This window comes from Salvelinus alpinus, chromosome 10, assembly GCF_045679555.1.
Source record: "Salvelinus alpinus chromosome 10, SLU_Salpinus.1, whole genome shotgun sequence".
NCBI classification, from domain to species: Eukaryota; Metazoa; Chordata; class Actinopteri; order Salmoniformes; family Salmonidae; genus Salvelinus; species Salvelinus alpinus.
This window is the reverse complement of record NC_092095.1, coordinates 67545302-67573264: the sequence shown is the minus strand read 5'-3', so window position 1 is coordinate 67573264 and position 27963 is coordinate 67545302. Positions and strand designations below refer to the sequence as shown.

General features: G+C 41.6%; 1 protein-coding gene across 3 annotated transcripts; it reads left to right on the top strand.

Moving 5' to 3' along the window:
- Nucleotides 1-254: 254 nt before the first annotated feature.
- Nucleotides 255-21981, top strand: LOC139532710 (OX-2 membrane glycoprotein-like). 3 transcript variants are annotated; one of them, XM_071330648.1, is made up of 6 exons: nucleotides 255-342; nucleotides 17099-17434; nucleotides 17581-17886; nucleotides 17973-18008; nucleotides 18094-18201; nucleotides 19654-21981. In XM_071330648.1, the coding sequence occupies exons 1-5, from the start codon at nucleotides 288-290 to the stop codon at nucleotides 18195-18197; spliced, it is 837 nt and encodes a 278-aa protein (XP_071186749.1). In that variant the 5' UTR covers nucleotides 255-287; the 3' UTR covers nucleotides 18198-18201; nucleotides 19654-21981. The 3 variants fall into 3 exon arrangements, with proteins under 3 accessions (XP_071186749.1, XP_071186748.1, XP_071186750.1); XM_071330647.1 differs by having other exon boundaries at nucleotides 18094-21981; XM_071330649.1 differs by lacking the exon at nucleotides 17973-18008 and having other exon boundaries at nucleotides 18094-21981.
- Nucleotides 21982-27963: the final 5982 nt, after the last annotated feature.

Sequence of the window (27963 nt, the reverse complement as noted above, 5' to 3'; positions counted from 1 at the left end):
CATTTAAAATCAGGACTAGGTTGTTATAGCTCTGTTAACAGTAACATCACAATCAGGGCTAGGTTGTTATAGCGCTGCACCAGGCTCCCTTGGCTATGTGTGTAATATGTCAAGACCTATCTGTTTTAAGAAGAGTTCAACTAAAACTGGTGATACACCAGCAGAGTTTACTTTCACTTTTAGTGTAGGGGGAGGGGCTTCTGCTCAAAAGGTGATAGGTCCATTCAAACCAGGAAGGAAATTCAAACCAGGAGGGGAAATCAAAAAAGAAAACTACATTTTTCACCATGGCTCCTGCGCTCCACAACTACCTGTTTATTCAGCTAATAGTCCTCCCTAAAGGTGAGTTATATCAGTTTTATACATGATATACTGCATTTGTCAGCTTTTTATTTTAATTGACACAGTATTGCTGACACTGTTGCTTTTCTTTATGAAATGAGGTGTGTCCAAACCTATTTATTTCGATACACTGCATTCATCATTTAATTTATCTTCCACTATACAGATAAATGAAATGATGAATGTAGTGAGTCCCTGTATAAACTGTATAGGGTAGTGAAAGTCACTGTATAAACTGTGTAGTTTACAGTGACTTTCACTATGATTTAATCAGTGAACAAACAGTTACTTACACATACTGCAGTCAGTTACTAACCCATACTGCAGTCAGTTACTAACCCATACTGCAGTCAGTTACTAACCCATACTGCTGTCAGTTACTTAGCCATACTGCAGTCAGTTACTTAACCATACTGCAGTCAGTTACTTAACCATACTGCAGTCAGTTACTAACCCATACTGCAGTCAGTTACTAACCCATACTGCAGTCAGTTACTTAACCATACTGCAGTCAGTTACTTAGCCATACTGCTATCAGTTACTAACCCATACTGCAGCAAATGTAAAGGCCCCTTCATTAATAACTTCCTTCAACTGTACCTCGACTAGATTAGACTAGTTCTGTACTCCCCCTTCTGACCATTCTGAATACTACACCACTATAACTTATACACACTGAATGCACAAATTATTAGGAACACCTTCCTAATATTAAGTTGAAGCCCACAGGGATGCTGGCTTATGTTAACTCCAATGCTTCCCGCAGTTGTGTCAATTTGGGTGGTGGACAATTCTTGATACACATGGGAAATTGTTGAGTGGGAAAATCCCAGCAGCGTTACAGTTCTTGACACAAACTGATGAACCTGGCACCTACTACCATACCCGTTCAAAGGCACTTCAATCTTTTGTCTTGCCCATTCACCCTCTGAATAACACATGCACAATCGATGTCTTAATTGTCTCAAGGCTTAAAACTCCTTTAACCTGTCTCCTCCCCTTCATCTACACTGATTGAAGAGATTTAACAAGTGACATTAATAAGGGATCATAGCTTTCAACTAGATTCACCTGGTCAGTCTATGTTATGGAAAGCGCATGTGTTCCTAATGTTTTGTACAATCAGTGTATGTTGTATCCTAAAGATTGATAGAATTGTAGTTTACTATGATTTAATCAGTGAACAAAGAGGATTGATCTGTAGCCATAGTTCCTTATATTCACTGATGTCCACACATTCTGTAGTTGATGTTACTTTAATAAATCACCACATGAACCCATACTGTTGTCAGTTACTTACCCATACTGCTGTCAGTTACTAACCCATTCTGTTGTCAGTTAATAACCCATACTGCTGTCAGTTACTAACCCATTCTGCAGTCAGTTACTAACCCATTCTGCAGTCAGTTACTAACCCATACCGCTGTCAGTTACTAACCCAGACTGCAGTCAGTTACTAACCCATACTGCTGTCAGTTACTAACCCATACTGCAGTCAGTTACTAACCCATACCGCTGTCAGTTACTAACCCATACTGCAGTCAGTTACTAACCCATACTGCAGTCAGTTACTAACCCATACTGCAGTCAGTTAATTACCCATGCTGCAGTCAGTTACTAACCCATACTGCAGTGAGTTACTTACCCATACTGCAGTCAGTTACTAACCCATACGGCAGTCAGTTACTTACACATACTGCAGTCAGTTAATTACCCATACTGCAGTCAGTTACTAACCCATACTGCAGTCAGTTACTTACACATACAGCAGTCAGTTACTAACCCATACTGCAGTCAGTTACTAACCCATACTGCAGTCAGTTACTAACCCATACTGCAGTCAGTTACTAACCCATACTGCAGTCAGTTACTTAGCCATACTGCAGTCAGTTACTAACCCATACTGCAGTCAGTTACTAACCTATACTGCAGTCAGTTACTAACCTATACTGCTGTCAGTTACTAACCCATACCGCTGTCAGTTAATTACCCATACTGCAGTCAGTTACTAAACCATACTGCAGTCAGTTACTAACCCATACTGCAGTCAGTTACTAACCCATACTGCAGTCAGTTAATTACCCATACTGCAGTCAATTACTAACCCATACTGCTGTCAGTTACTAACCCATACTGCAGTCAGTTACTAACCCATACTGCAGTCAGTTACTAACCCATACTGCAGTCAGTTACTAACCCATACTGCAGTCAGTTACTAACCCATACTGCAGTCAGTTACTAACCCATACTTCAGTCAGTTACTAATCCATACTTCAGTCAGTTACTAACCCATACTTCAGTCAGTTACTAACCCATACTGCAGTCAGTTACTAACCCATACTGCAGTCAGTTACTAATCCATACTGCAGTCAGTTACTAACCCATACTTCAGTCAGTTACTTAACCATACTGCAGTCAGTTAATTACCCATACTACAGTCAGTTACTAACCCATACTGCAGTTAGTTACTAACCCATACTGCAGTCAGTTACTTACCCATACTGCAGTCAGTTACTAACCCATACTGCAGTCAGTTACTAACCCATACTGCAGTCAGTTACTAACCCATACTGCAGTCAGTTACTAACCCATACTGCGGTCAGTTACTTACCCATACTGCAGGCAGTTACTTACCCATACTGCAGTCAGTTACTTACCCATAATGCAGTCAGTTACTAACCCATACCGCAGTCAGTTACTTACCCATACCGCAGTCAGTTACTAACCCATACCGCAGTCAGTTACTAACCCATACTTCAGTCAGTTACTAACCCATACTGCAGTCAGTTACTAACCCATACTGCAGTCAGTTACTAACCCATACTGCAGTCAGTTACTTACCCATACTGCAGTCAGTTAATTACCCATACTGCAGTCAGTTAATTACCCATACTGCAGTCAGTTACTAACCCATACTGCAGTCAGTTACTAACCCATACTGCAGTCAGTTACTAACCCATACTGCAGTCAGTTACTTAACCATACTGCAGTCAGTTACTAACCCATACTGCAGTCAGTTACTTAACCATACTGCAGTCAGTTACTTAACCATACTGCAGTCAGTTACTCAGCCATACTGCTGTCAGTTACTAACCCATACTGCAGCAAATGTAAAGGCCCCTTCATTAATAACTTCCTCCAACTGTACCTCGACGAGATTAGACTAGTTCTGTACTCCCCCTTCCGACCATTCTGAATACTACACCACTATAACTTATACACACTGAATGCACAAATTATTAGGAACACCTTCCTAATATTGAGTTGAAGCCCCCCTCAGAACAGCCTACATTTTGGGGGGCATTGACTCTACAAGGTGAAAACGTTCCACAGGGATGCTGGCTTATGTTAACTCCAATGCTTCCCGCAGTTGTGTCAATTTGGGTGGTGGACAATTTTTGATACACATGGGAAATTGTTGAGTGGGAAAATCCCAGCAGCGTTACAGTTCTTGACACAAACTGATGAACCTGGCACCTACTACCATACCCGTTCAAAGGCACTTCAATCTTTTGTCTTGCCCATTCACCCTCTGAATAACACATGCACAATCGATGTCTTAATTGTCTCAAGGCTTAAAACTCCTTTAACCTGTCTCCTCCCCTTCATCTACACTGATTGAAGAGATTTAACAAGTGACATTAATAAGGGATCATAGCTTTCAACTAGATTCACCTGGTCAGTCTATGTTATGGAAAGCGCATGTGTTCCTAATGTTTTGTACAATCAGTGTATGTTGTATCCTAAAGATTGATAGAATTGTAGTTTACTATGATTTAATCAGTGAACAAAGAGGATTGATCTGTAGCCATAGTTCCTTATATTCACTGATGTCCACACATTCTGTAGTTGATGTTACTTTAATAAATCACCACATGAACCCATACTGTTGTCAGTTACTTACCCATACTGCTGTCAGTTACTAACCCATTCTGTTGTCAGTTAATAACCCATACTGCTGTCAGTTACTAACCCATTCTGCAGTCAGTTACTAACCCATTCTGCAGTCAGTTACTAACCCATACCGCTGTCAGTTACTAACCCAGACTGCAGTCAGTTACTAACCCATACTGCTGTCAGTTACTAACCCATACTGCAGTCAGTTACTAACCCATACCGCTGTCAGTTACTAACCCATACTGCAGTCAGTTACTAACCCATACTGCAGTCAGTTACTAACCCATACTGCAGTCAGTTAATTACCCATGCTGCAGTCAGTTACTAACCCATACTGCAGTGAGTTACTTACCCATACTGCAGTCAGTTACTAACCCATACGGCAGTCAGTTACTTACACATACTGCAGTCAGTTAATTACCCATACTGCAGTCAGTTACTAACCCATACTGCAGTCAGTTACTTACACATACAGCAGTCAGTTACTAACCCATACTGCAGTCAGTTACTAACCCATACTGCAGTCAGTTACTAACCCATACTGCAGTCAGTTACTAACCCATACTGCAGTCAGTTACTTAGCCATACTGCAGTCAGTTACTAACCCATACTGCAGTCAGTTACTAACCTATACTGCAGTCAGTTACTAACCTATACTGCTGTCAGTTACTAACCCATACCGCTGTCAGTTAATTACCCATACTGCAGTCAGTTACTAAACCATACTGCAGTCAGTTACTAACCCATACTGCAGTCAGTTACTAACCCATACTGCAGTCAGTTAATTACCCATACTGCAGTCAATTACTAACCCATACTGCTGTCAGTTACTAACCCATACTGCAGTCAGTTACTAACCCATACTGCAGTCAGTTACTAACCCATACTGCAGTCAGTTACTAACCCATACTGCAGTCAGTTACTAACCCATACTGCAGTCAGTTACTAACCCATACTTCAGTCAGTTACTAATCCATACTTCAGTCAGTTACTAACCCATACTTCAGTCAGTTACTAACCCATACTGCAGTCAGTTACTAACCCATACTGCAGTCAGTTACTAATCCATACTGCAGTCAGTTACTAACCCATACTTCAGTCAGTTACTTAACCATACTGCAGTCAGTTAATTACCCATACTACAGTCAGTTACTAACCCATACTGCAGTTAGTTACTAACCCATACTGCAGTCAGTTACTTACCCATACTGCAGTCAGTTACTAACCCATACTGCAGTCAGTTACTAACCCATACTGCAGTCAGTTACTAACCCATACTGCAGTCAGTTACTAACCCATACTGCGGTCAGTTACTTACCCATACTGCAGGCAGTTACTTACCCATACTGCAGTCAGTTACTTACCCATAATGCAGTCAGTTACTAACCCATACCGCAGTCAGTTACTTACCCATACCGCAGTCAGTTACTAACCCATACCGCAGTCAGTTACTAACCCATACTTCAGTCAGTTACTAACCCATACTGCAGTCAGTTACTAACCCATACTGCAGTCAGTTACTAACCCATACTGCAGTCAGTTACTTACCCATACTGCAGTCAGTTAATTACCCATACTGCAGTCAGTTAATTACCCATACTGCAGTCAGTTACTAACCCATACTGCAGTCAGTTACTAACCCATACTGCAGTCAGTTACTTAACCATACTGCAGTCAGTTACTAACCCATACTGCAGTCAGTTACTTAACCATACTGCAGTCAGTTACTTAACCATACTGCAGTCAGTTACTCAGCCATACTGCTGTCAGTTACTAACCCATACTGCAGCAAATGTAAAGGCCCCTTCATTAATAACTTCCTCCAACTGTACCTCGACGAGATTAGACTAGTTCTGTACTCCCCCTTCCGACCATTCTGAATACTACACCACTATAACTTATACACACTGAATGCACAAATTATTAGGAACACCTTCCTAATATTGAGTTGAAGCCCCCCTCAGAACAGCCTACATTTTGGGGGGCATTGACTCTACAAGGTGAAAACGTTCCACAGGGATGCTGGCTTATGTTAACTCCAATGCTTCCCGCAGTTGTGTCAATTTGGGTGGTGGACAATTTTTGATACACATGGGAAATTGTTGAGTGGGAAAATCCCAGCAGCGTTACAGTTCTTGACACAAACTGATGAACCTGGCACCTACTACCATACCCGTTCAAAGGCACTTCAATCTTTTGTCTTGCCCATTCACCCTCTGAATAACACATGCACAATCGATGTCTTAATTGTCTCAAGGCTTAAAACTCCTTTAACCTGTCTCCTCCCCTTCATCTACACTGATTGAAGAGATTTAACAAGTGACATTAATAAGGGATCATAGCTTTCAACTAGATTCACCTGGTCAGTCTATGTTATGGAAAGCGCATGTGTTCCTAATGTTTTGTACAATCAGTGTATGTTGTATCCTAAAGATTGATAGAATTGTAGTTTACTATGATTTAATCAGTGAACAAAGAGGATTGATCTGTAGCCATAGTTCCTTATATTCACTGATGTCCACACATTCTGTAGTTGATGTTACTTTAATAAATCACCACATGAACCCATACTGTTGTCAGTTACTTACCCATACTGCTGTCAGTTACTAACCCATTCTGTTGTCAGTTAATAACCCATACTGCTGTCAGTTACTAACCCATTCTGCAGTCAGTTACTAACCCATTCTGCAGTCAGTTACTAACCCATACCGCTGTCAGTTACTAACCCAGACTGCAGTCAGTTACTAACCCATACTGCTGTCAGTTACTAACCCATACTGCAGTCAGTTACTAACCCATACCGCTGTCAGTTACTAACCCATACTGCAGTCAGTTACTAACCCATACTGCAGTCAGTTACTAACCCATACTGCAGTCAGTTACTAACCCATATTGCAGTCAGTTACTTACACATACAGCAGTCAGTTACTAACCCATACTGCAGTCAGTTACTAACCCATACTGCAGTCAGTTACTAACCCATACTGCAGTCAGTTACTAACCCATACTGCAGTCAGTTACTTAGCCATACTGCAGTCAGTTACTAACCCATACTGCAGTCAGTTACTAACCTATACTGCAGTCAGTTACTAACCTATACTGCTGTCAGTTACTAACCCATACCGCTGTCAGTTAATTACCCATACTGCAGTCAGTTACTAAACCATACTGCAGTCAGTTACTAACCCATACTGCAGTCAGTTACTAACCCATACTGCAGTCAGTTAATTACCCATACTGCAGTCAATTACTAACCCATACTGCTGTCAGTTACTAACCCATACTGCAGTCAGTTACTAACCCATACTGCAGTCAGTTACTAACCCATACTGCAGTCAGTTACTAACCCACACTGCAGTCAGTTACTAACCCATACTTCAGTCAGTTACTAATCCATACTTCAGTCAGTTACTAACCCATACTTCAGTCAGTTACTAACCCATACTGCAGTCAGTTACTAACCCATACTGCAGTCAGTTACTAATCCATACTGCAGTCAGTTACTAACCCATACTTCAGTCAATTACTTAACCATACTGCAGTCAGTTAATTACCCATACTACAGTCAGTTACTAAGCCATACTGCAGTCAGTTACTAACCCATACTGCAGTCAGTTACTAACCCATACTGCGGTCAGTTACTTACCCATACTGCAGGCAGTTACTTACCCATACTGCAGTCAGTTACTTACCCATAATGCAGTCAGTTACTAATCCATACTGCAGTCAGTTACTAACCCATACTTCAGTCAGTTACTTAACCATACTGCAGTCAGTTAATTACCCATACTACAGTCAGTTACTAAGCCATACTGCAGTCAGTTACTAACCCATACTGCAGTCAGTTACTAACCCATACTGCGGTCAGTTACTTACCCATACTGCAGGCAGTTACTAACCTATACTGCAGTCAGTTACTAACCTATACTGCTGTCAGTTACTAACCCATACCGCTGTCAGTTAATTACCCATACTGCAGTCAGTTACTAAACCATACTGCAGTCAGTTACTAACCCATACTGCAGTCAGTTACTAACCCATACTGCAGTCAGTTAATTACCCATACTGCAGTCAAATACTAACCCATACTGCTGTCAGTTACTAACCCATACTGCAGTCAGTTACTAACCCATACTGCAGTCAGTTACTAACCCATACTGCAGTCAGTTACTAACCCACACTGCAGTCAGTTACTAACCCATACTTCAGTCAGTTACTAATCCATACTTCAGTCAGTTACTAACCCATACTTCAGTCAGTTACTAACCCATACTGCAGTCAGTTACTAACCCATACTGCAGTCAGTTACTAATCCATACTGCAGTCAGTTACTAACCCATACTTCAGTCAGTTACTTAACCATACTGCAGTCAGTTAATTACCCATACTACAGTCAGTTACTAAGCCATACTGCAGTCAGTTACTAACCCATACTGCGGTCAGTTACTTACCCATACTGCAGGCAGTTACTTACCCATACTGCAGTCAGTTACTTACCCATAATGCAGTCAGTTACTAATCCATACTGCAGTCAGTTACTAACCCATACTTCAGTCAGTTACTTAACCATACTGCAGTCAGTTAATTACCCATACTACAGTCAGTTACTAAGCCATACTGCAGTCAGTTACTAACCCATACTGCAGTCAGTTACTAACCCATACTGCGGTCAGTTACTTACCCATACTGCAGGCAGTTACTTACCCATACTGCAGTCAGTTACTTACCCATAATGCAGTCAGTTACTAACCCATACCGCAGTCAGTTACTTACCCATACCGCAGTCAGTTACTAACCCATACCGCAGTCAGTTACTAACCCATACTTCAGTCAGTTACTAACCCATACTGCAGTCAGTTAATTACCCATACTACAGTCAGTTACTATCCCATACTGCAGTCAATTACTAACCCATACTGCAGTCAGTTACTTACCCATACTGCAGTCAGTTACTAACCCATACTGCAGTCAGTTACTAACCCATACTGCAGTCAGTTACTTACCCATACTGCAGTCAGTTACTAACCCATACTGCAGTCAGTTACTAACCCATACTGCAGTCAGTTACCTACCCATACTGCAGTCAGTTACTTACACATACTGCAGTCAGTTACTAACCCATATTGCAGTCAGTTACTAACCCATACTGCAGTCAGTTACTAACCCATACTGCAGTCAGTTACTTACACATACTGTGGTCAGTTAATTACCCATACTGCAGTCAGTTACTTACCCATACTGCAGTCAGTTACTTACCCATACTGCTGTCAGTTACTAACCCATACTGCAGGCAGTTACTAACCCATACTGCAGTCAGTTACTTACCCATACTGCAGTCAGTTACTTACCCATACTGCAGGCAGTTACTAACCCATACGGCAGTCAGTTACTTACACATACTGCAGTCAGTTACTTTTCCATACTGCAGTCAGTTACTAACCCATACGGCAGTCAGTTACTTACACATACTGCAGTCAGTTAATTACCCATACTGCAGTCAGTTACTAACCCATACTGCAGTCAGTTACTTACACATACTGCAGTCAGTTAATTACCCATACTGCAGTCAGTTACTAACCCATACTGCAGTCAGTTACTTACCCATACTGCAGTCAGTTACTAACCCATACTGCAGTCAGTTAATTACCCATACTGCAGTCAGTTACTAACCCATACTGCAGTCAGTTAATTACCCATACTGCAGTCAGTTACTAACCCATACTGCAGTGAGTTACTTACCCATACTGCAGTCAGTTACTAACCCATACGGCAGTCAGTTACTTACACATACTGCAGTCAGTTACTTACCCATACTGCAGTCAGTTACTAACCCATACGGCAGTCAGTTACTTACACATACTGCAGTCAGTTACTAACCCATACTGCAGTCAGTTACTAACCCATACTGCAGTCAGTTACTAACCCATACTGCAGTCAGTTACTAACCCATACTGCAGTCAGTTACTAACCCATACTGCAGTCAGTTACCTACCCATACTGCAGTCAGTTACTTACACATACTGCAGTCAGTTACTAACCCATATTGCAGTCAGTTACTAACCCATACTGCAGTCAGTTACTAACCCATACTGCAGTCAGTTACTTACACATACTGTGGTCAGTTAATTACCCATACTGCAGTCAGTTACTTACCCATACTGCAGTCAGTTACTTACCCATACTGCTGTCAGTTACTAACCCATACTGCAGGCAGTTACTAACCCATACTGCAGTCAGTTACTTACCCATACTGCAGTCAGTTACTTACCCATACTGCAGGCAGTTACTAACCCATACGGCAGTCAGTTACTTACACATACTGCAGTCAGTTACTTACCCATACTGCAGTCAGTTACTAACCCATACGGCAGTCAGTCACTTACACATACTGCAGTCAGTTAATTACCCATACTGCAGTCAGTTACTAACCCATACTGCAGTCAGTTACTTACACATACTGCAGTCAGTTAATTACCCATACTGCAGTCAGTTACTAACCCATACTGCAGTCAGTTACTTACCCATACTGCAGTCAGTTACTAACCCATACTGCAGTCAGTTAATTACCCATACTGCAGTCAGTTACTAACCCATACTGCAGTCAGTTAATTACCCATACTGCAGTCAGTTACTAACCCATACTGCAGTGAGTTACTTACCCATACTGCAGTCAGTTACTAACCCATACGGCAGTCAGTTACTTACACATACTGCAGTCAGTTACTTACCCATACTGCAGTCAGTTACTAACCCATACGGCAGTCAGTTACTTACACATACTGCAGTCAGTTAATTACCCATACTGCAGTCAGTTACTAACCCATACTGCAGTCAGTTAATTACCCATACTGCAGTCAGTTACTAACCCATACTGCAGTCAGTTACTTACCCATACTGCAGTCAGTTACTAACCCATACTGCAGTCAGTTAATTACCCATACTGCAGTCAGTTACTAACCCATACTTCAGTCAGTTACTAACCCATACTGCAGTCAGTTACTAACCCATACTGCAGTCAGTTACTAACCCATACTGCAGTCAGTTACTTAACCATACTGCAGTCAGTTACTAACCCATACTGCAGTCAGTTACTTAACCATACTGCAGTCAGTTACTTAACCATACTGCAGTCAGTTACTCAGCCATACTGCTGTCAGTTACTAACCCATACTGCAGCAAATGTAAAGGCCCCTTCATTAATAACTTCCTCCAACTGTACCTCGACGAGATTAGACTAGTTCTGTACTCCCCCTTCCGACCATTCTGAATACTACACCACTATAACTTATACACACTGAATGCACAAATTATTAGGAACACCTTCCTAATATTGAGTTGAAGCCCCCCTCAGAACAGCCTACATTTTGGGGGGCATTGACTCTACAAGGTGAAAACGTTCCACAGGGATGCTGGCTTTTGTTAACTCCAATGCTTCCCGCAGTTGTGTCAATTTGGGTGGTGGACAATTCTTGATACACATGGGAAATTGTTGAGTGGGAAAATCCCAGCAGCGTTACAGTTCTTGACACAAACTGATGAACCTGGCACCTACTACCATACCCGTTCAAAGGCACTTCAATCTTTTGTCTTGTCCATTCACCCTCTGAATAACACATGCACAATCGATGTCTTAATTGTCTCAAGGCTTAAAACTCCTTTAACCTGTCTCCTCCCCTTCATCTACACTGATTGAAGAGATTTAACAAGTGACATTAATAAGGGATCATAGCTTTCAACTAGATTCACCTGGTCAGTCTATGTTATGGAAAGCGCATGTGTTCCTAATGTTTTGTACAATCAGTGTATGTTGTATCCTACAGATTGATAGAATTGTAGTTTACTATGATTTAATCAGTGAACAAAGAGGATTGATCTGTAGCCATAGTTCCTTATATTCACTGATGTCCAGACATTCTGTTGTTGATGTTACTTTAATAATTCAACACATGAACCCATTCTGTTGTCAGTTACTAACCCATACTGCAGTCAGTTACTAACCCATACTGCAGTCAGTTAATTACCCATACTGCAGTCAGTTACTAACCTATACTGCTGTCAGTTACTAACCCATACTGCAGTCAGTTACTAACCCATACTGCAGTCAGTTAATTACCCATACTGCAGTCAGTTACTAACCCATACCGCTGTCAGTTACTAACCCATACTGCAGTCAGTTACTAACCCATACTGCTGTCAGTTACTAACCCATACCGCTGTCAGTTAATTACCCATTATGCAGTCAGTTACTAACCCATACTGCAGTCAGTTACTAACCCATACTGCAGTGAGTTACTTACCAATACTGCAGTCAGTTACTAACACATACTGCAGTCAGTTACTTACACATACTGCAGTCAGTTAATTACCCATACTGCAGTCAGTTACTAACCCATACGGCAGTCAGTTACTTACACATACAGCAGTCAGTTAATTACCCATACTGCAGTCAGTTACTAACCCATACTGCAGTCAGTTACTTACCCATACTGCAGTCAGTTACTTACCCATACTGCAGTCAGTTACTAACCCATACTGCAGTCAGTTACTGACACATACTGCGGTCAGTTAATTACCCATACTGCAGTCAGTTACTAACCCATACTGCAGTCAGTTACTTATCCATACTGCAGTCAGTTACTAACCCATACTGCAGTCAGTTACTAAACCATACTGCAGTCAGTTACTCACACATACTGCAGTCAGTTACTTAACCATACTGCAGTCAGTTACTTAACCATACTGCAGTCAGTTACTAACCCATACTGCAGTCAGTTACTAACCCATACTGCAGTTAGGTACCTACCCATACTGCAGTCAGTTACTTACACATACTGCAGTCAGTTACTAACCCATACTGCAGTCAGTTACTTACCCATACTGCAGTCAGTTACTTACCCATACTGCAGTCAGTTACTACCCATACTGCAGTCAGTTACTAACCCATACTGCAGTTAGTTACCTACCCATACTGCAGTCAGTTACTAACCCATACTGCTGTCAGTTACTAACCCATACTGCAGTCAGTTACTAACCCATACTGCTGTCAGTTACTAACCCATACTACAGTCAGTTACTAACCCATACTGCTGTCAGTTACTAACCCATACTGCAGTCAGTTACTTACCCATACTGCAGTCAGTTACTTACCCATACTGCAGTCAGTTACTACCCATACTGCAGTCAGTTACTAACCCATACTGCAGTCAGTTACTTACCCATACTGCAGTCAGTTAATTACCCATACTGCAGTCAGTTAATTACCCATACTGCAGTCATTTACTAACCCATACTGCAGTCAGTTACTATCCCATACTGCAGTCAGTTAATTACCCATACTGCAGTCAGTTACTAACCCATACTGCAGTCAGTTACTAACCCATACTGCAGTCAGTTACTAACCCATACTGCTGTCAGTTACTAACCCATACTGCAGTCAGTTTCTTACCCATACTGCAGTCAGTTTCTTACCCATACTGCAGTCAGTTACTAATCCATACTGCTGTCAGTTACTAACCCATACTGCAGTCAGTTTCTTACCCATACTGCTGTCAGTTTCTTACCCATACTGCTGTCAGTTTCAAAGCCCCTTCATTCATAACTTCCTCCCGACTAGACTAGACTTCCCTTAAAGGTCCAATGCAGCATTTTTTTATATTTCTTATCTCAATGTCAAATAATTTCTGGGTAACAATGATGTCCCTTACTGTGATGGTTTTAAATTAAAATGGTAAAAAATAAACAAAAATGGCTTCTTAGCAAAGAGCAATATCTCAAGAAAGAGGTGAAAGGGGGGTCCAAACTGGTACTATATGGATGTAGTGTATATTTGGTAACACTTTCTGTGAAGCCCATATGCATAGTGCATTATACAGCAGTATACATGGGGTCGTTCAAGCCCTGAATGCTGATTGGCTGACAGCCGTGTCATATCAAACCGTATACCATGGGTATGACAACATTTATTTTTACTACTCTAATTACGTTGGTAACCAGTTTATAATAGCAATATGACACCTCAAGTGTTTGTGGAATATGGTCAATATACCACGGCTAAGGGCTGTATCCAGGCACTCCGCGTTGCGTCGCGCTTAACAACATCCCTTAGCCGTGGTATATTGGCCATATACCACAGCTCCTCGGGCCTTATTGATTAATTATACATGCACTCATAATCTGTTAATAATGCAGTATAATCATAGTTATAGACACAAATAAATACTTATTAAGTCTCATAAAGTCTCCTAATGCATTATAATTCTAACCATATTAACTTATAATATACAGCAACATAGTGCTTCATAACTGCTGGTCACTTTGTCCTCAAGGATCATACAGCATTATAAAGACCGTCAGTCAGTTTGATGCATTCTTTATGTGTTTTTTTTGTCAATCAGCAGCACATCATCTTTCTTGTGGGTTATAGCATACTTATAAGCCACTATAACAGGGGTACTCAACTACTATTTGAGAAGGTCCAGTCACACAACTTTCCGAGGAGGCAAAGGTCCAGATGGATATTGTAATATATCAGCATAGTAACAAACCCCAACCTCTACAACCCATGTGACCCCAAACTGTTCACAGCCCTCTTGTTGGTGGAGAGAAAATGTTGCAGTTTCTACACATTTTGCCGTGTCTTGGGTGTGTTCATATGATACTGTACCTGAGTGATTCAACAAAATGTCGGGCCCTTGGGGGTCGAGGCCCCTGGTCACTTAATCTGGCCATGACAACTACAAGATGTAGATAGGTAAGTTAGCTGGTTAGCGTAATTTACCTATCTAGCTGACTTGGGCTAGTAGTTGATCACTTGGATATTTCTGACAGGTTAGAAAGAGCTCTGTCAGGGAATGACATAAAAGGAAAACTGTCCGTACACTACCATATTTCAAAATTGCACCTGGTTGATTCTACTATTGCAGCAAGTAAGTTGAAAGCCTGACTGAGTTCCTAAAAAGATCTTGGGACCCGTGGTCCGTATTGACCCCGTTCTAGGTGTGGTCCCGGACCGCGGTCCGTATTGACTCTGTTCTAGGTGTGGATCTGGACCGCAGTCCGTATTGACCCTGTTCTAGGTGTGGATCTGGACCTCGGTCCGTATTGACTCTGTTCTAGGTGTGGATCTGGACCGCGGTCCGTATTGACCCTGTTCTAGGTGTGGTTCCGGACCGCGGTCCGTATTGACCTTGTTCTAGGTGTGGTCCTGGACCACGGTCCGTATTGACCCTGTTCTAGGTGTGGATCCGGACCGCGGTCCGTATTGACCCTGTTCTAGGTGTGGTTCCGGACCGCAGTCCGTATTGACCCTGTTCTAGGTGTGGATCCGGGCCGCGGTCCGTATTGACCCTGTTCTAGGTGTGGATCCGGGCCGCGGTCCGTATTGACCCTGTTCTAGGTGTGGATCCGGACCGCGGTCCGTATTGACCCTGTTCTAGGTGTGGTTCCGGACCGCGGTCCGTATTGACCCTGTTCTAGGTGTGGTCCTGGACCGCGGTCCGTATTGACCCTGTTCTAGGTGTGGTTCCGGACCGCGGTCCGTATTGACTCTGTTCTAGGTGTGGATCTGGACCGCGGTCCGTATTGACCCTGCTCTAGGTGTGGATCCGGACCGCGGTCCGTATTGACTCTGTTCTAGGTGTGGTTCCGGACCGCGGTCCGTATTGACCCTGTTCTAGGTGTGGTTCCGGACCGCAGTCCGTATTGACTCTGTTCTAGGTGTGGATCTGGACCGCGTTCCGTATTGACCCTGTTCTAGGTGTGGTTCCGGACCGCGGTCCGTATTGACCCTGTTCTAGGTGTGGTTCCGGACCGCGGTCCGTATTGACCCTGTTCTAGGTGTGGATCCGGACCGCGGTCCGTATTGACCCTGTTCTAGGTGTGGATCCGGACCGCAGTCCGTATTGACCCTGTTCTAGGTGTGGTTCCGGACCGCGGTCCGTATTGACCCTGTTCTAGGTGTGGTTCCGGACCGCGGTCCGTATTGACCCTGTTCTAGGTGTGGATCTGGACCGCGTTCCGTATTGACCCTGTTCTAGGTGTGGTTCCGGACCGCGGTCCGTATTGACTCTGTTCTAGGTGTGGTTCCGGACCGCAGTCCGTATTGACCCTGTTCTAGGTGTGGATCCGGGCCGCGGTCCGTATTGACCCTGTTCTAGGTGTGGATCCGGACCGCGGTCCGTATTGACCCTGTTCTAGGTGTGGTCCTGGACCACGGTCCGTATTGACCCTGTTCTAGGTGTGGTCCTGGACCGCGGTCCGTATTGACCCTGTTCTAGGTGTGGATCTGGACCGCGGTCCGTATTGACCCTGTTCTAGGTGTGGTTCCGGACCGTGGGCCGCCAGTTGAGTATGGCTGCAGTATAAAGTCATCTTTAACTGCTTTAGGTGAAGTGATAAAATGCCTCATAATAAAGTCATTGTCTGCTTTCAGTAAAGGGAAAATTTCTGCACATTTCATGATGACATCACACAAAGATGTTTAATTCTGTCTCACTCTCCTTTATTCAAACAGTTGCATAACACAACGATACGTATCGCAACACAAAACAGCACTACAATACACTACACTAAGCAACTCAAATTGCCTCAAAGTCATACAATTGGCAATTTGGCCCTCCTGCACATTGTATTAACATAAATGTGTGTGTGTGTGTGTGTGTGTGTGTGTGTGTGTGTGTGTGTGTGTGTGTGTGTGTGTGTGTGTGTGTGTGTGTGTGTGTGTGTGTGTGTGTGTGTGTGTGTGTGTGTGTGTGTGTGTGTGTGTGTGTGTGTGTGTGTGTGTGTGTGTGTGTGTGTGAGAGAGAGAGAGAGAGTTTGTAATGTAGTAAGTACTAAGTAGTGTGTAACTGTCTTCATGCAGGGCTCTCTCAGTTGGTGAGAACACAGCAGGTTGTCACAGCAACCCTGGGAGAAGATGCAGTCTTAACCTGTGAACTCATGAAACCCAAAGACGTGCGGCAAGTCACCTGGCAGAAAGAGACAACTGGGGCGAATGAGAATGTGGCCACCTACAGCAAACGTGGTCCTGATGTCAACGTACGTTTTGAGGGGAAAGTGGAGTTTGAAGACGAGGGACTGCAGAACTGCTCTATCGTCATCAGAGGAGTGTCAAGAGGAGACGAGTCCTGCTACAAGTGTCTGTTTAATGCCTATCCAGATGGAGCTATCAGTGGCAGGACCTGTCTCCATATTAATGGTAAAATGTTATTGTATAATGTAATGAGTAGGTGTTGACATCATCAATGAACCTCAACATGTAATTTATTTGATTTCCCACATTAGATACCTGCTTTATGACTCATGTGCTGTTCACTGTGAACTGTGTCTGTTGTTGTCCTATAGAGCTGTATGGACCCTCACTCGTCATCACACAAACCAACAACATTCACACCACTCTGTCCTGTTCTGCTACTGGACGACCTGCTCCTACAGTAACCTGGGACGAAACAGAAATTCTAGAAAATTCTACAATGGTCAATGTCACCCATCTCAATGGAACTGTCACTGTCACCATAACTTCCACGCTGGCAGCATTCAGTCTACCTGACAAAGACACCAGGGTTGGCTGTGTGGTGTCACTGTTCTCTGGAGGTGTCACCAAGAACGTATCCATGGTTATTCCAGCTAGCAATCAAGCTTCATTTGCTGGTTAGAAATGGTTCAGTACATGCCTACAGTAACAATCAGCATGCTGGTGTCATTCTGAAATACTGTCTCTGTGTGTTCTGTGCTAGATGTACCTGAGGTCACTGATGGTGACAGGATCAGTGGTAAGTCATTAATCTAATGACCACAACTAATCTCTGACACTCTTATCTGTGAATTGTACCATTCTCATCTTGTCATCTTTCACAGTTAAACCAACAGGGATTGGTGCAGTGATGGGTTTACTGTGTTTCATTGCTGTGTGCTGTGGAGCTGCTGTGGTACTGTGGTGCAAACAGAGAGAAATAAAATGAGAAGGTAAGTTTTACTGTTCAGATGACAAAGATAAATTACAGTATTACTTTGACATTGATTGTCAATCTTACTAAATCAATCTTTAGCCAAAATCCCACAGTCCATGACATAGAACAGGAAAAACTATCAACAGTCAACCATCAACATGATGACCCTGAAATCCACAGGTCTAATAAGACACACATTCTAATTAACAGTAGGGTTTATGATTTCAAGTAGACAGTGTTTGTTCTTACTGTAGGTGAGGAATAGAGTAGAAAACAGTGAATTGTTTTGCCACGGTACGACTCTCTGGTAGTGGCCTGGGACCACACAGAACACAGTGCTTTGGAAAAGTCTACCATGGTCAATGTCACCCATCCAGTGAACTGTCACAACTACTGCAACAGTGTCCTGTCTACCTTACAAAGACACCAAGGTTAAGTGTGTTGTGCCTTCTGGTGGTGCCACTAAGGAGGTTTCTATGGTGATTTCAGTCAGTGATTAAGTCTTATTGGCTGGTGAAAGATGCCATGGTTTGTCAATACATACACAATCATGACCATGTTTGCATGTGTTTATACTGTATGTGTGTGTGTTTATTCTTCGTGGGCTATCTCAATCTCAAGTCTCCAATATCTGGATCAGTGGTAACTCAGTGATTCTTATTGTTATATTGCCAAGACATAGTCAACCGATTGACTTATTGTTATAGTCAACCTATTTACTTGCCATCTTATGCTTTGCCTGTGAATCATACCATTGTACTCGTCACTTTCAATATATTTCATCCACAGGTGCAGTGATTGGTTCATTCTGTCTCTTTAATGTATGAAAATAAATTACGCAAACTTACCCTCCATAAACCCTGAATCTTTAGCTGGGTGATTGAAGATCGGATCTTTATTCAGATACAATATCTGAGAGAAAGTACAGTTTTACTATGATCTTGATTGTCAAACTTCCATGTGTTTTTCCCTAAAAGCATTAATGCTGTTATGTTGGAATATGTGCTGTACCTTCCAGTGGAATATGTGCTGTACCTTCCAGTGGAATATGTGCTGTACCTTCCAGTGGAATATGGGATTTGACTGCTTTCAGATTACTTTATCAAAAGTTCTCTTTTTTGATGCACAGAGCCTGATAACTCTGAAATCAGAAGGACTACCGTAACTAGATTCATTATGATTATATTACTTAAATGTTGTGTATGTGGACAAAATATCATATTTGAACGTTTTTGTCTGTTTCAAAAACAATCGATTTGCACATATTCATTTTGAAGGTTGTGCTGCAAATTCCAACATTTCATCAAACTATGTTTCACAGTGGTTCCAAGGTTCCACAATGACTGTAAGCCCATTGGCAGGTTTTGTATTAAACCGTTATGGTAGACTGTATAGACACAATATTTGCCACAAAGATCTCTGAATTAACCAAATTGAAATGTGACAATTCTTCTTTGTTTTTTCTTAGAAACTACTGAGCATGGTGTTGGTTGAACAGGAGCGGCACTACTTCAAGTCTGAGGCAGAGTTACTGCACAATGTCTGCTCTGGCACTCAGCTTACCTACTTATCTGTATATAAATATGTATCTGTCTGTCTGTCATGCTTTCTATGTCTCTGTCTCTCAGTCTATCAGGCTGTCTCTGTCTGTACTTTGAGTTTCAAGTTAAAATTTCTACAAGTTGAGCATAGGCTTTGACATCAAGCTGGTTTTATAGAAAGTAGACAAACTCAAGATAACATCAGAAGAACCCTCCATATCATGAACAATGTAGACAATGAAAATACAGTGACATTGAAGAGCTCCATTCTGGTTTAGCCTCCACATGGATGAAGCATTTGACTCTGAAACTTGAACTTCCCCTATAGAAAGAATTTAGTTTAGAAAGAATTTGACTTCACCAACGAATCAAGGAGGATCATTCAAACACTTTATTCATAGAAAATACAAGGTTGTTATCCTTTTCGCTTTATCAAGTTACTTTGTGTATAAGAGTCAAATAAAATACTTCAAATGTTTTATCTATTATTACTAAGCGTGTAGGGCAGCTGTAACACAGAGCAACTGACTTGGAAATGTGCTGATCCTGTTAGGTAGGTGTGTGTGTGTGTGTGTGAGAGAGGGGGTATTTGATCTCCTCTGTGTCGTTACTCTAACTCTGAAAATATTATGAAATGTTATACTGGCACCAGTTTCTGTTTCTCTTGCAGGTTGAGGTGCCTTGGCCTGGTGCAGAGATGATGTCCCCTGGAACGCCTGAGCCCCTCACCACAACTAGTGACGTTGTTTGGACAGGAACTACTACGGCAGGTAGCCTAGCGGTTAGAGCGTTGGGACAGTAACCAAAAGGTCGCTAGTTTGAACTTGAGCAAGGCAGTTAACCCTAATTGCTCCAGGGTCGCCGTTGATAGTGGCAGACCCTGACCGGTGTCTCAGGGGGAGGTGGGATATGAAAAAAACAACAAATGTCCAATTCAGACATGCTTATAATACAAACTGTGTGAAATAGGACGAATATAAGCACCCACCTAATTATTATTAATCACTACATCTTGGGTCATCTCTGTAAATCAGAGTGATAACACATTTCAAATATTTTCCATGTTATTTATTTAAATGTTTTTATTTTGTATTTATGTATTTATTAATTGTGGGAGGCGTCACACTTCATCGTCTATTGACGCTTCCAGTTGAGCATGGAAAGCAGCTGCAGTATAGAAAGCACCATGTTCTAAAACATTTGCGAGTTCCTGGGGTGGATGAGGTAAGCATGGTATCTAATGTCATGTTGGCTTTCATCCTCTCGTGTTTTTTTTTTTTTAGGTACTTGGGCTGCGTCTACACATGCACCCCCATTCTGATCCTTTGCCCAATCTAAAGACCAATTCATTAAAAAAATATATCTGAATTGGCCTGCCTGTGTAAATGCCGCCTTATTGCAGACCAATTCAGATCTTTTGACAGTTATTTGCATATATGATACCTATCTGTTATTTTCCGTAATGTGTAAACAGCAAAAAAACACATTGAATCTGATCTTTTGATTTCCTATTTATAACACCTCCATATGTGGAACAGAATCCTGATACAAACCCCATCCTCCATATGCGACCTCTGTCTGAACACTAAGATTTTTTACCATGACTACCACCCCAAAATGTAAAGGAACAGTGACAGGAAATGAGAATTGAATTTGTGTGCTACTTCTGAGTGTGAATACCGAAATCTGATATGGGTCAGAAAAAAAGATTGGATATAGAAAGGAAATCAGATTTGGGGTCTTGTGTAAACACAGTCATATAACTTCAGAGGAAGCACTATTTGCTGCATCTCAGCTGTGATATTTGTAACTTCTGACTGTTCTACAACACACCATACCTCTAGTCAGCTGCTTATCAGAACCTTGAATAGTCAAATCAGATGTGGTAGAACTGGGCTGGAGAAAAAAGCCTGCACCACCATTTTGGCCACCCCTGATTTATATGTACAAAAGTTCCTATGTCTGATGATTTGGCTGTAAATGATGTATTTTTGATAATTCACTTTTGCTGACAGGTACAGTATTTTAGTACTAGGAGTGTCTTCAGTAAACTTTAAAGTAACTTACAAAGTTTATGTTGAAGATTTTTGTATTTTCCAGGAGCTTGCTCGATTGTCTTGTTAAAAGAGATCAGGGAATAATTTTCCAGTTTATCCCATATTGGCTTAAATGGGTTTCTGGTTTTTCGCTTCCCTCTGGAAAATCAGCTGTTAGTATTTCACAGTAATATTGAATAAATACTAATAACTACTTTATTTCTATTTGCATTTGTCATTATTGTGTACTTTTACTTCAGACAGATGACACACCTTATTAACAGCTTTTTACATGTGGAAATGTTGTGTAATGTAAATCAGCTTTTGATGTAAAAACCATGGAAATTAAACACAAAGACAATGTTTTAAATGAGATCAAAATCTGACAAAGACAGAAAATTCTAATGAGTACCACGGTCCACTTCACCCATACACTTCCAAGATTTTCCAGCAGTCAGCTTTTTTTGTACCCATCCTTCGCTCTAAACAGGTGAAGGATCTTAATTTGAGCCAGTTTGCTACAGTAGGAACATAATCCTGCAGCAACAGGAAATATGGATTATAATTAATGGACATTTTTTGTAGGGGTTGATACATTTTTCGTTAGGGCAAATCCAGTCTGACATTTTAAAGTGGAAATTACTAACTTTAGAAGCTTTTTTAAACCTAAAATACACACGTTTGCATGTCCTGCTATGCAGGAAATTCACATTCACTTTTCCCTACATAAATTCTATACTTAGGTATTCACATCCACAACATGTACATCCTATGCACCATATGTATCTTCAACGGTTCTCTAGCCTCCCAGAGACTATGGTACAGTGGTCCCAGACCCCATAGATAATTCCCAGAAATGCTATAGACCGCTACTTCCTATACATATAAAACAACACCCGTGCTCAATAACAACACGTGCTATTATTAGTAGTCCAAGACAACGATGGGAGATGGTGGACGGAACCCTTAGATAATATATAGTTTAAAAAACTCAGCTCACACTTCCCTCCACATTCACACTGGAGCTAGTCCCCTGACAGCTCTCATTCACTCAGTACGTTATAGCAAAAATCTTCTCTGTTAATATCCACATTTCTATCAGTTTAATATACAAATTTTAAGCAATCGTCTTATTATCCAAATTCTAATCAGCTTAACACCCAAATTTCAATCAAACAGCTTATTATCCAAATTTAAATCAGCTTAACACAACTTTCACATCCACATTCACTTAGTACTATTCCCAAACACACTCGGTAATCTCCCTTATTACACCATGTGCATCTTCAACGATTCTCCTGTCGTTAATTCCTATGCATCGTCACTATACATATAGAATAGCACGTAGTGCACATTATGCTATTCTCTACCAGTGGCTGCAGACCACGTCGACACTTCTCTTATAAATGCCTACAGACAGCTGTCAGTGGGGCATGGTACCACTACTTGCCCTCGCTCTAGTTCTCTCTTTAAGACTTGCTCTAGCCTTCTTCCATGTCATATGTATCTTCAACTGTTCCTCTATAGTCGCCATAGTCTCTGCAGTATCTATAGTCTCTGCAGTATCTATAGTATCTATAGTCTTGTGTATCTATAGTATCTCAGTGTCTATAGTCGCAATAGTCTATGTAGTCCATAATCTACAGTATCTATACTCTCTACAGTACCTAAAGTCTCTCGTATCTATAGTCTCTCAGTGTCTATAGTCTCAGTAGTTTATATAATCATAAATGCTATGGTCTCTATAGTCTTGTGTATCTATGGTCTCTATAGGCTCTATATTCTTGTGTATCTATAGTCTCTATATTCTTGTGTATCTATGGTCTCTATAGTCTCTATGGTCTCTATAGTCTTATGTATAGATGGTCTCTATAGTCTCTATATTCTTGTGTATCTATGGTCTCTATATTCTTGTGTATCTATGGTCTCTATAGTCTCTATGGTCTCTATATTCTTGTGTATCTATGGTCTCTATAGTCTTGTGTATAGATGGTCTCTATAGTCTTGTGTATAGATGGTCTCTACAGTCTTGTGTATAGATGGTCTCTATAGTCTCTATAGTCTTGTGTAACTATGGTCTCTATAGTCTCTATAGTCTTGTGTATCTATGGTCTCTATAGTCTCTATAGTCTTGTGTATAGATGGTCTCTATAGTCTTGTGTATCTATGGTCTCTATAGTCTTGTGTATCTATGGTCTCTATAGTCTCTATGGTCTCTATAGTCTCTATAGTCTTGTGTATAGATGGTCTCTATAGTCTTGTGTATCTATGGTCTCTATAGTCTCTAGTCTTGGCGCTTCCCATACATATAGAATAGCACCTCTTTCCCACCTAACCCAGTCCCCTGACAGCTCTCATTCACTCTTAGTATCAAAATGTCAATCTCTTATTATCCTAATATCCACATTACAACCCTCTTATTATCCCAAATGTAAATCCTTTGTTGAACTCATCTTATGCTTATTATCCAAATTTCAATCTCACTAATATCTTCTTACTCACACAACTCTCACATTCACCTTGTGCTATTACTTAAGGCAAGTGGTACCCTCCTACTCTTCTTCTACGTCTTTATGTTTAGTTTCAGTTTTTTAAATAATTATTATATATATTTTTAATTGCCTTAGTGAAGTCATTCGCCGCCCCTCAATTGTTCACAGATGATGTGTCTCAACCTGGGCAGCTCACAGTAAGGGTCTGGTCGGTTCCTCGTCCTCTTTTGGTCAGACGGGAACTTCCCTCACGCTTCATAAAATGCGGCACCAGTTTTACTCGCAGACCCCCACTGGAAAGCTAAGCAGGCAGAATCAATTATCCTCTCTGCTCGTCTCCGGTCATGTAAAATTACTTAGAATTGCATGAAATGCGTTTATAGAAAGCTATACATGTTCACCCCTACCCTTGTCCACGGTGTTCTGCAAATCCACAACGTTCTGGCTACTTTGCCATGTAACGCTTACAAAACTAAGAACAGTTTCTAAAACTGCATATCTAAGGCTCTGGTCTGTCCTAGGAGTGAGGGTAAACAGTAGGCATGTTCTCTGCTATCCACTTTATATTTCATAATTTTTGGGGATATAGGGGAGTTTTGTTTTCAAGCATTAAGGGAGGGTCGGGTAAAAATCAATTAAACTGAAAAGAGGGCCATCCATTTCCATTTCAGAGAGATATGATTTTCTCCAGGTATCTCTTATTATAAATACCTTACAGTCCCCAAAAAATATCCACCCAAACGAATGGTGAAAACTGATTCTCACACCATCTCTATCTGATACATGTTGTGTCTACTAGCTCATTCCCACTGAAAACTGCAGAGGGAAGCAGTACCACCCAGTCAACCATCAGGGCAAACCCAAGGTCATCTCAATATCTTTACAGTAGAAGCTAACAAAACACACCAAAACTGACAAGGTGTACACTGATCAGTAAAGTAAAGAGAGGCTAACATTCTATAATGCTCCCTTTCCTCTGCACATTTCACTCACAGTGAGAAACAATAGGATCCAAATCACAGTTACCACTTACTTTATGACATGAGAATTAAGTGATGGAGTGACTTTAATCTTAGCTGGTCTGAGAGAACTGATGAGGCTTTTCTTCTGTATGTAAATGTTGGTGTCTTTTTAAGTTGCTCTGTTGAGAGAAACTCTTCCCACATTCAGAGCAGGAGTAAGGCTTCTCTCCTGTGTGTGTTCTCTGGTGAACTGTTAGCTCAGATGATGTTGTGAAGCGTTTTCCACAGTCAAAGCAGAAGTAAGGCTTTTCTCCTGTGTGTGTTCTCTGGTGAACTGTTAGCTCAGATGATGTTCTGAAGAGTTTTTCACAGTCAGAGCAGGAGTAAGGCTTTTCTCCTGTGTGTATACGTTGATGTTTCTTTAAGCTGCTGTGTTGAGAAAAATTTTGCCCACAGTCAGAGCAGGAGTAAGGCTTCTCTCCTGTGTGTATACGTTGGTGTTTCTTTAAGCTGCTGTGTTGAGAGAAACTTTGCTCACAGTCAGAGCAGGTGTAAGGCTTCTCTCCTGTATGTATTCGCTGGTGACTATTTAACTCATTCAATTGGGGAAAACTCTTTTCACAGTCTGAGCAGGAATAAGGCTTTTCTCCCGTATGTAAACGTTGGTGTCTTTTTAAGTTACTCTGTTGAGAGAAACTCTTCCCACAGTCAGAGCAGGAGTAAGGATTTTGTCCTGTATGTATACGTTCATGTTTGATTAAGGTATCTAATAGAGAGAAACTCTTCCCACAGTCAGAGCAGAAGTAAGGCTTCTCTCTTGTGTGTGTTCTCTGGTGAACTGTTAGCTCAGATAATGCTGTGAAGCATTTTCCACAGTCAGAGCAAGAGTAAGGCTTCTCTCCTGTGTGCACTATCTGATGAACGTTCAGATAACTAGATGTTGTGAAGCTCTTCCCACAGTCAGTGCAGGAATACCGATTCTCTCCTGTGTGTATTTTCAGGTGTATTTTTAGCTTTGATAGAATTGGGAAAATCTCCTCACAATGTGGGCAGTGGTGAGACCTCTTAGCTCTGTGATCTTCCTGCTGTTGCTTTCTGGATGTAGAGAATGTCTCAACAGGTTCTCCTGTGTGAACAACATCAGAAAAAAATGTCAAGTTTGTGTGATATACCCCGAGGGTACAACACATTATGACACCTGCTCTTTCCATGACATAGACGGACCAGGTGAAAGCTGTGATCCCTTATTGATGTCACTTGTTAAATCCAATGTAAAATCATCAGTGTAGATAAATGGGAGGAGACAGGTTAACTGAAATATCACATTTAAATAAGTATTCAGACCCTTTACTCAGTACTTTGTTGAAGCACCTTTGGCAGCGATTACAGCCTCGAGTTTTCTTGGGTATGATGCTACAAGCTTGGCACACCTGTATTTTAGGAGTGTCTCCCATTCTTCTCTGCAGATCCTCTCAAGCTCTGTCAGGTTGGATGGAGAGCGTCGCTGCACAGCTATTTTCAGGTCTCTCCAGAGATGTTCGATCGGGTTCAAGTCCAGGCTCTGGCTGGGCCACTCAAGGACATTCAGGGAATTGTCAAAGACAAGACTTCAATCTTGGTTTCATCAGACCAGAGAATCTTGTTTCGCATGGTCTGAGAGTCTTAGGTGCCTTTTGGCAAACTCCAAGCCGGATTTCATGTGCCTTTTACTGAGAAGTGGCTTTGGTTTTCGCTCTGACATACATTGTCAACTGTGGGACCTTATATAGAAACAAAATGCATCTGAGCTCAATTTAGAGTCTCAGAGCAAAGGGTCTGAATACTTATGTAAATAAGGTATTTCTGTTTTTATGTTTAATAAATTAGCATAAATGTCTAAAAACCTGTTTTTTTTCGCATTGTAGTTGTGGGTTATTGTGTGCAGATTGATGAGGATTTTATTTATTTAATAAAAAAAATTCTCCTTTTTATTATTTCATTTAACCTTTGTTTAACTAGGCAAGTCAGTTAAGATCAAATTCTTATTTACAATGACGGCCTACACCGGCCAAACCCAGACGAAGCTGGGTCAATTGTGCGCTTGCCCATAGTCCCTATGGGACTCCCAATCACGGCCGGTTGTGATACAGCCTGGATTCGAACTATGGTGTCTGTAGTGACGCCTCAAGCACTGAGATGCAGTGCCTTAGACCTCTGCACCACTCGGGAGCCCAAAAGTCTCATAGCAAAGAATAAGGCTGTAACGTAACAAAATGTGTAAAAAGTCAAGGGGTCTGAATACTTTCTGAATGGACTGTATAGACACATCTTGTGTGTTTTAATCAAATCAACCATATGCACTGAGCTTGTCTGATGGTTTAAGTGCACTGTTTGATGAAATAATTAAGACACACAAATGACTAGAGGGAGTTCGACCGCAATTGATTTGATTGTGCCGGGCTGGGCTCAGATTTTCAATATTTTTTATTGACAGTGATTGACTGTGTGACTAGCACCCGTTGTCTCACTATCCTCCCTGCTGCACCGACCACCAGAGAACATCAACAGGGTTCATCACGCTGTCCGTGTTGCTGAAGCTGCAACATAATTACACCCATTTCTGACTGAAAAGCTCTGTTACCGAAATCCCTCATTTGTTAAGGAAAAACATTCCCTATTACCCTTGCTCTATTTATGTGACACATGTATGCATCGCATGCACATGACCAATAGGGCCTAACCTATAGCATATCATAATCACATCAATA

Bases quoted from the DNA above. Each gene is read 5' to 3' on its own strand.
- LOC139532710 (XM_071330648.1), top strand. From the start codon at position 288: ATGGCTCCTGCGCTCCACAACTACCTGTTTATTCAGCTAATAGTCCTC. The intron at 343-17,098 runs GTGAGTTATATC...GTCTTCATGCAG, and splicing joins GCTAATAGTCCTCCCTAAAG to GGCTCTCTCAGTTGGTGAGA. The intron at 17,887-17,972 runs GTTAGAAATGGT...GTTCTGTGCTAG, and splicing joins CAATCAAGCTTCATTTGCTG to ATGTACCTGAGGTCACTGAT.